Genomic DNA, 9142 nt, shown 5'->3' with positions numbered 1-9142 from the left:
GTCCATTCCCAGGAAAGTGGGTACTTGGTCGGAGCCTCACTCAAATAACTTGTGTGATGGGCTGCTTTTATTTTATTTTTTCCCCTTTTCCCATAACTATTGCAGTCGTTTCCCAGAATTTGTGAGTCACCCAAGGTTGACCCAATAGCCAAAATGTACGCTAGGCTGCACACAACTCCCAAGGTCTAGTCCATCTCACTGCCCCCCCTCCTTCCTCCTTTGTAAAGACAGCTCTGTAACATAGCTGCATTGCTGCTAAGCCCCACTCCCTTCCAGCCCCTCTGAAGCAGTAAGCCACTCTGCTAATCGCTAATCGTTCTCATACTGCGGCTCAGGGAGAGGCTGTCCTCGCCGCGACCCCGCAGGCTAATGCCTAGCTAAAGGAGCGTCAGCCAGGAGATGGGTCAGAGGACATTTAGCGGGGTCTTAACATGGCAGGCCGCTAAGTGACTCATCAGTACTGCGGGAAGCAAGGAAGTAGGGCTGAGAGCGCAAAAGTAGGGAAGTTGTTTTTGTTATGTTGGGGGAGGAGGGGTCAAGTTTTAATGAGAAAGGGCAAACAAGTGTTAAACACCATTTCAAAACTGTATGAATTGTGAAGGAGTGGTAAACCTGCCCACCTGAAAATGCATTAAATCAGTACAATAAAAGCCAACTTGGTTCTACATTGAACGTTGTGGAGTGTTTCTTTATTTACATTTTTTATTTGCATGCCATCCATTTCTTTCCCATGTGAAATGACTACTGTCCTCCAACAGGGCCTATGTTATGGTCAATAAGTTGTGTATTGACATGGATACATATTAGTGTCATGTACCCCCAGCACAATGTAAAGTGCCATATAAATGCAACCCATTGTTAAGAAGGTGGGTTGGATGCTTTAATGTTGATAGATTATTGCGGCTAACAAGACTTCACATTTATGTCTCACTATGATTGGTGTGAAAATCATGCTGTTAAATGATTGTTCCGTCAGTATGGCCTCTGAGCCGATAGGAACTTAGACAGTTGCAAACTGGGAAGATGCTCCATCTTTGTAAAGGTATCCAGATCCGGCACTAGTGCGCACATGGAAAACTAATTTGTTTGAACAGTCGCAAACAAGCTGGATTGTACCGGGAAGCTCTTGGCAATGTTGTGGTCTGGGGGGGAGACTAGCAGAGCTGGTCTAAGTTTGAATGGACAAATGCACATTTCCTTCCAAGTGTCAGTGACTACATTAATATTTCAACACATGCATGTGCCTGCAATTTTATACATTCCAGGGCAAAGACAGTACTTTTTCCATTTTATAATTAATTGTTAACTATTGTAAGAAGTGGTTTGGTGAACCATGTGACGAGTAATCTTGCCTGAAAACAAGCGCTGTCCTTGAGCAAATGCCTACAGGCTTTAGCTCTCCGTGCTAACAGACATGGCACGCGGGTGACCCAGGTTCAAACCAAGCCAGTCACATTGGTGCAGTGACTTGGATTCAGTCAGTTGATTCAGAGAGGAGGTGGTTGAAGAAGGGTGAAGTGTAGCAAAGGTAGTTTGGTTCGCCACACTCGGGACACGTAACCTTGCCTGAGGTTCGCTTCCCCCAAACAAAGTCTTGTGCAAACCCCAATCGCCTGCACTGGCAGCAGCCCTGCTCTTAACACCTGAATCAACTATTCACGGTCCTGATGATCGCTCAATGTTAACTCATGTTGCTGCTTTGCAAGGAAAATGAAGGATATATCTTAATTTGGCCGCTCAAAGTAGTATTTGGTTTGAATCCAAGATTACGGCATTCAGTCCTCCATGACCTGAGATGCCCCATATTTGTCAGGATGTCATCAATGCAACAGTATCTGAGATCTCTGCAAATGTGATTAGGGAATACCGCATTGAAAGACCATCTGGGGAAGAGCAAGTGTTGTCGTCCTGTTATCCGATAGGGTCTGGCATCCGTGGCGCTCCATAATCGATGGCAGCTACTCCTCTGCAGAGGAATTTTCCTTCTTGGGTTTGGTTTTCTTTTGGATGACCTGATTTGTGTCCATGACCCAAGCCGTGTTCTTTTGAGATTAAATATTTTATAAAAAAATGGGTGTAGAACCGCTTTAATATTGCAGATTGTAGCTTCCATCAATGTAATTATCTGCATCATTTCCAATCCCCCATATTTTGTGTGTGTCTGTGTGTATATCAAATCAAATGTATTTATATAGCCCTTCGTACATCAGCTGATATCTCAAAGTGCTGTACAGAAACCCAGCCTAAAACCCCAAACAGCAAGTAATGCAGGTGTAGAAGCACGGTGGCTAGGAAAAACTCCCTAGAAAGGCCAAAACCAAGGAAGAAACCTAGAGCGGAACCAGGCTATGAGGGGTGGCCAGTCCTCTTCTGGCTGTGCCGGGTGGAGATTATAACAGAACATGGCCAAGATGTTCAAATGTTCATAAATGACCAGCATGGTCAAATAATAATAATGGTTATTATGGTCAAATAATAACTGTATATACAGTACCAGTTAAAAGTTTGGACACACCTATTCATTTAAGTGTTTTTCTTTGTTTACCATGTTCTACATTGTAGACATCAAACTATGAAATAACATATGGAATCGTAGTAACCAAAAAAGTGATAAAATATATTTTAGATTCTTCAAAGTAGCCACCCTTTGCCTTGACAGCTTTGCACACTCTTGGCATTCTCTCAACCAGCTTTATGAGGAATGCTTTTCCAACAGTCTTGAAGGAGTTCTCACATGTGCTGAGCCCTTGTTGGCTGCTTCTCCTTCACTCTGCCGTCCAACTCATCCCAAACCATCTCAATTGGGTTTAGGTCAGGTGATTATGGAGGCCAGGTCATCTGATGCAGCACTCCATCACTCTCCTTCTTGGTCAAATAGCCCTTACACAGCCTGGAGGTGTGTTGGGTCATTGTCCTGTTAAAAAACAAATAATAGTCCCACTAAGCGCAAACCAGATGGGATGGTGTATCGCTGCAGAATGCTGTGGTAGCCATGCTGGTTAAGTGTGCCTTGAATTCTAAATAAATCACAGACAGTGTCACCAGCAAAGCACCCCCACACCATCACACTTCCTCCTCCATGCTTCACGGTGGGAACAACACATGCAGAGATTATCCGTTCACCTACTCAGCGTCTCACTGCGGTTGTAACCAAAAATCTCAAATTTGGAGATACCAAAGGACATATTTCCACTTTACTAATGTCCATTGCTTGTGTTTCTTGGCCCAAGCAAGTCTCTTATTATTATTGGTGTCCTTTAGTAATGGCTTCTTTGCAGCAATTTGATCATGAAGGCCTGATTCACGCAGTCCCCTCTGAACAGTTGATGTTGAGATATGTCTGTTACTTGAACACTGTGAAGCATTTCTCTGGGATGCAATCTGCGGTGCAGTTAACGCTAATGAATTTATTCTCTGCCACAGAGGTAACTCTGAGTCTTCCTTTCCTGTGGCGGTCCCCATGAGAGCCAGTTTCATCATAGCGCTAGATGGTTTTTGCGACTGCACAAAGTTCTTGAAATGTTCCATATTGACTGACCTTCATATCTTAAAGTAATGATGGACTGTCGTTTCTCTTTGCTTATTTGAGCTGTTCTTGCCATAATATGGACTTGATCTTTCACCAAATAGGGCTATCTTCTCTATACCACCCCTACCGTGTCACAACACAATGGATTGGCTCAAATGCATCAAGAAGGAAATAAATTCCACAAATTAATTTTTAATAAGGCACAACTGTTAATTGAAATGTATTCCATGTGACTACCTCATGAAGCTGGTTGAGAGAATGCCAAGAGTATGCAAAGCTGTCATCTAGGCAAAGGGTGACTAACTTGAAGAATCTCAAATATATTTTAATTTGTTTGACACTTTTGGTTACTACATGATTCCATATGTGTTATTTCATAGTTTATGTTTTCACCATTATTCTACAATGTAGAAAATAGTAAAAATAAAGAAAAACCCTTGAATGAGTTTGTGTGTCCAAACTTTTGACTGGTACTGTATATAAACAACTGTATAGCCGGCTGGACTGGCTGCATTGACACCTAGATGTAATTCCACATCAGGAAGAACTACACCTTCTAAGGGTCTCGGCGCTATCTACATTAGTAGATTTGGTTGAATGATTGGTCTATTTTTTTTCTTGAACTCTGATATAATCTAGGCCGTCATTGAAAACAAGAATTTGTTCTTAACTGACTTGCCTGGTTAAATAAAGGTAAAATTTAAAAGAAAATTTAAAAAAATATATATATATCTGATAACAAAATGGACATTTATTTCACAGTTTTCTACTCAGATAGAAAAAAATGACAGGGTATTAAAAATTATACCACACTGCATCTTTAAAGAGCAGCTAAACAACTTCTCTGGTAGAAAACAGAAACATGTATTAGTAATAAACATTTATTATAGTGTCATAATTGACTACAAAGTGAAAATAGGACAATTTTGGTCAAACTCAATCTTGTCCAAAACTGAGATTTGCGATATAATTAGGAAAATAATGTATATCACTGAATGAATGGTCTCGTAAATGTTTTCCATGGGTTGGGTTAATTTCAAACCACTGTAAGGCTGTACAGTACAATATGAATGTCCAATACACACAATATGACTGGTGAGCTAGTTTCAGAGTCCTGCAATAAGAGCTAGTAATTGTGTAAACTCTACGTAGCTGTGTTCTGTGTGGGCAGATTGCAGCCAACAGTATTTTTCAGTGGCAACCCTTTTGTGGCGTCCGTCTTCCGATTACACACAGGTGTTAGAAGCTAATTAGCTAATAGCTAATTAAGAGAGGTGGTTGACTGTAACATGAAGATATGGCCGTGTGGGAACCCTAACCCTTTAAAAGGTGTGTATCAATTGAACTTTTTATTTGTGGAATGATTTCTCGCTGACATGAAAGATAAGGTCATTCTGCTTTCAAAACTGTACTGCAAGCGAATACGAGTTAATGTTCAGACCAAGCGTTGGGACTCTTAACAACACTCCCCCGTACAGAAGATGTCTTCGTTCGATGACTCTTATGTGTAATGTCATGGAACTGAGAGTCATGATCAAGTGCTAGGGCTTGGCTGTACAGTGCATATACAGCTCTGGAAAAAAATTAAGAGACCACTGCAACATGATCAGTTTCTCTGGTTTTACTATTTATCGGTATGTGTTTGGGTAAAATTAACATTTTTGTTTTATTCTATAAACTACTGACAACATTCCTCCCAAATTCCAAATAAATATATTTTCAATTAGAGCATGTAGCTTGATTCATGCGTCCTTCACAAAGACATACTCACCAAATTTTACAGTGGTTGCGAGACACTGTGGCTTGTAGGCCTCTCCAGGTCTCGCACCCACTGTGAAATTTGGTGGAGGATCGGTGATGATCTGGTGGTGCTTCAGCAAGGCCGGTATTGAGCAGATTTGTCTTTGTGAAGGACGCATGAATCAAGACACGTACAAGGTTGTCCTGGAAGAAAACTTGGTTCCTTCTGCTCTGACAATGTTCCCCAACTCTGAGGATTGTTTTTTCCACAAAGACAATGCTCCATGCCACACAGTCAGGTCAATCAAGGTGTGGATGGAGGACCGCCAGATCAAGACCCTGTCATGGCCAGTCCAATCTCCAGACCTGAACCGCATTGAAAGAGGAAGATCGATGGTCACAAGCCATCAAACAAAGCCGAACTGCTTTAATTTTTGCACCAGGAGTGAAATAAAGCCACCCAACATCAATGTGAAAGACTGGAGGAGAGCATGACAAGACGCATTAAAGCTGTGATTGAAAATAAATCAAATCAATCAAATGTATTTATAAAGCCCTTTTTACATCAGCCAATGACACAAAGTGCTATACAGAAACCCAGCCTAAAACCCCAGACAGCAATCAATGCAGATGTAGAAGCACGGTGGCTAGGAAAAACTCCCTAGAAAGGCAGGAACCTAGGAAGAAACCTAGAGAGGAACCAGGCTCTGAGGGGTGGCCTCATCTGGCTGTGCTGGGTGGAGATTATAACAGTACGGGACAAGGTAGCACGTCCGGTGAACAGGTCAGGGTTCCATAGCCGCAGGCGGAACAGTTAATACTGTAGCAGCAGCAGGTGGAATTTGGGAGAAATGTTGTCAGTAGTTTATAGAATAAAACAAAAACGTTAATTTTACCAAACACACACCTATAAATAGTAAAACCAGAGAAACTGATATTTGCAGTGGCCTCTCATTTTTTTTCCCAGAGCTGTATGTATGCCCCCAATACATTTATGCAGTCTAATACATTCAGTGGGATTTGAACGTTTTTTCTTTGACTGTTTATTGAAACATGCATTAATTTTTGTATTTTAATTTCTAACATTGTTAAACATTATCTAGTCCAAATATGGCATTATTCCACTATATGTGTCCGTTTTGATCAGTTTCAATTGGGGCACTTTTATTTTGAAGGCAAACCGAATATGCCACCATTGTGGCTATCTTCACACATGTCCTAACGATTTATTAACACGCCTCCTCTGACACAATACGGAAGTAGACTGCTCATCAAAACATTAATCGCGCCGAGCTGTTCATATCAAATTTGCAAGCCAATATTTTTTGTCTTTCAACTAACGCTAGAATGGCACAGGAATTTGTCGAAACTAAACTTAGAGGAGACAAAGTTACAATATTTCTCAAACCATCGTGCCCGTATTGCGTTACGGCCAAAGAGGTATTGACAAAGTACAAATTCAAAGCTGGGCATTTAGAATTTATTGACATCACTGGACGGAGCGATATGAGTAGTTTACAGGACTACTTTTTGGAGATAACTGGAGCTCGGACGGTGAGTGTCTTCATTCGAGTATTGCCAGTATTTCAATTCGTTATTCCTTTGTTGTTGTGATGAGTACAACACTGCATGTAACTTTGTATCCAGACAATTGGGCGCGATCTCAAAGATGGCTGTCGTTCAATTGATGATTTTTGAGAACAAAGAGTGCTTTTCGGTGAAGGAGTTCATAACGAGCGTAATATCTCGACGTCTCATTTTTTTTGTATAGCAAAATACATACCGTAGTTTAAAAAATATGCGGACTATTGTAACGTTACATGATACATTTGTTTGTGTTATTTCCCGTTCAAAAAAAACTAATGACGTCAATGATTTTCAGGTAGGAAAGTTGGAGCTCTCGAAAGAGGCCCTAGTTCACGAGTTGGAATTCCGAGTTGGATGACCGTTCAAATCGATTTTTCCCAGTCTGAGCTCGTTTTTTTTCGAGTTCCCAGTTGTTCTGAACGCGGCATAACAGTTCGGTCGTCCATCGCAATGACTCAGCAATCTATGAACGCTGATTGGCTTGAAGCTCATCACATGTGAATGTATTCAGCTATTCATCTACTATCCTTATTAATGGATTTAAGTAAAAGTGAGTCACCCAGTAAAGTCCTACTAGAGTAAAAGTATTTGGTTTTAAATATACTTAAGTATCAAAGTGTGGTGCCTGGAAAACAACCACTCACTCAATGTCAACAAAACAAAGGAGATGACCGTGGACTTCCTACATAAAAGGGACCGCAGTGGAGAAGGTGGAAAGCTTCAAGTTCCTTGCCGTACAGATCACTGGGACTGAGAAGCTGTTTTTCAGTCTCAAGGCCATCAGGCTGTTAAAGCCATCACTAGCACATTAGAGGCTGCTGCCTATAGACAGACTAGATATCACTGGCCACTTTAAGGAATGGAACGCTAGTCACTTTAATAATGTTCACATATCTGGCATTACTCATCTCATATCTATATATACTGTATTCTTTACTATTCTACGGTATCTTAGTCCGTTCCGCTCTGACATTGCTCATACATGTATATCGTCTAAATTCATTCCTACTTAGATGTGTGTGTGTATTAGGTATATGTTGTGTAATTTGTTAGATATTACTGCACTGTCGGAGCTAGAAGCACACGCATTTCACTACACCTGCAATACCATCTGCACGTGTATCTGACCAATAAGATTTGATTTGAAAGTAAAAAATAATTTAAAATTCCTTATATTAAGAAAACCAGATGGCACCATTTTCTTGTTTTTAAAAATTTGCAGATAGCCAGGGGTACACTCCAACCCTCAGACATAATTTACAACAAGAATGTGTTTAGTGCGTCTGCCAAATCAGAGGCAGTAGGGATGACCAGGGATGTTCTCTTGATAAGTGTGTGAATTAGACCATTTTCCTGACCTGCTAAGCATTCAAAATGTAATGAGTACTTTTGGGTGTCAGGGAATGTATGGAGTAAAAAGTACATAATTTTCTTTAAGAATGTAGAGAAGTATAAAGTTGTCAAATATAAATAGTACAGTGTGGTGTGTGTAGGTCCCGCGGGTGTTCATCGGTGAGGAGTGTGTGGGAGGGGGCAGTGACGTGGCAGATCTGGACGAAAGTGGGAAACTGGAAGGGATGCTGCAGTCCATTGGTGCGCTGCAGTGACACACACTGCCCCAGGTATGTACACGCATGAAAGGGAGTGAGGGAGGCGCAAGGCAGGGGATTAGAGTTTGTAATGTAGAGAGGAAAGTTGTAGAGAGTGAGGGGTGGGGGAGTAATGTGGCTCTTCAGCAAGCCTCCAGACTGGGAGAAGCTGAGGTGGAGTTTCAGGAGGCTAGAGAACAGATAGCTCAGGGGCCAGAGAACCACGCCACCTGCTGGCCAAACGGATCCTCCACAGCCACCTTGGGACACATGTAACTAAGTATTTGTTCTTAACTGACTTGACTAGTTAAATAAAAACAACACATAGCCTAAGGACCTAGATTTAAATAATATTTCTGTCCATTTTAGGGGAACGGTTTTGACTTATGACCTTTGCCTCTGGGGTCATTCATAAGTCATAAGCTTCCACCAAGGTACAGAGTGGGAGCTATTCTCCTCCAGAAACAGACTAAAGAGGGTATGGATTAGATTGTTGTTAGCCTCAATTCAGCCTTCCCTTTCAGAACAAATGTGAGATTACGGAATCTGGCAACACAAGATTAAATTGACGTCTGTGGTGCATTTTAGCTTGTTAACAAGGCAGAAGGGAGCGAACTGTGAAACGAAAGCATTTTTACCCGCAGCAAGGTATCCCTCAACCTCTCTGCTAGAGATCCCAACATACAGTATGTCTCAA

General features: G+C 41.4%; 1 protein-coding gene across 1 annotated transcript in view; it reads left to right on the top strand.

Annotated features, from left to right (window-relative positions):
- The first annotated feature begins 6507 nt into the window (after positions 1-6507).
- glrx (glutaredoxin (thioltransferase)) overlaps positions 6508-9142 on the top strand; it is a 5424-nt gene continuing 2789 nt past the window's right edge. The window contains exons 1-2 of the mRNA XM_024401614.2: positions 6508-6823; positions 8350-8478. Coding sequence (XP_024257382.1) covers positions 6617-6823; positions 8350-8463 — 321 coding nt within the window. The 5' untranslated portion in view covers positions 6508-6616 and the 3' untranslated portion in view covers positions 8464-8478. The remainder of the gene's footprint in view (positions 6824-8349; positions 8479-9142) is intronic.

The sequence above is a fragment of the Oncorhynchus tshawytscha genome, linkage group LG02 (genome assembly GCF_018296145.1).
Source record: "Oncorhynchus tshawytscha isolate Ot180627B linkage group LG02, Otsh_v2.0, whole genome shotgun sequence".
In the NCBI taxonomy this organism is placed as follows: domain Eukaryota; kingdom Metazoa; phylum Chordata; class Actinopteri; order Salmoniformes; family Salmonidae; genus Oncorhynchus; species Oncorhynchus tshawytscha.
Note: the sequence above shows the minus strand (reverse complement) of the source record. Positions and strands in the feature narration are given on the sequence as shown.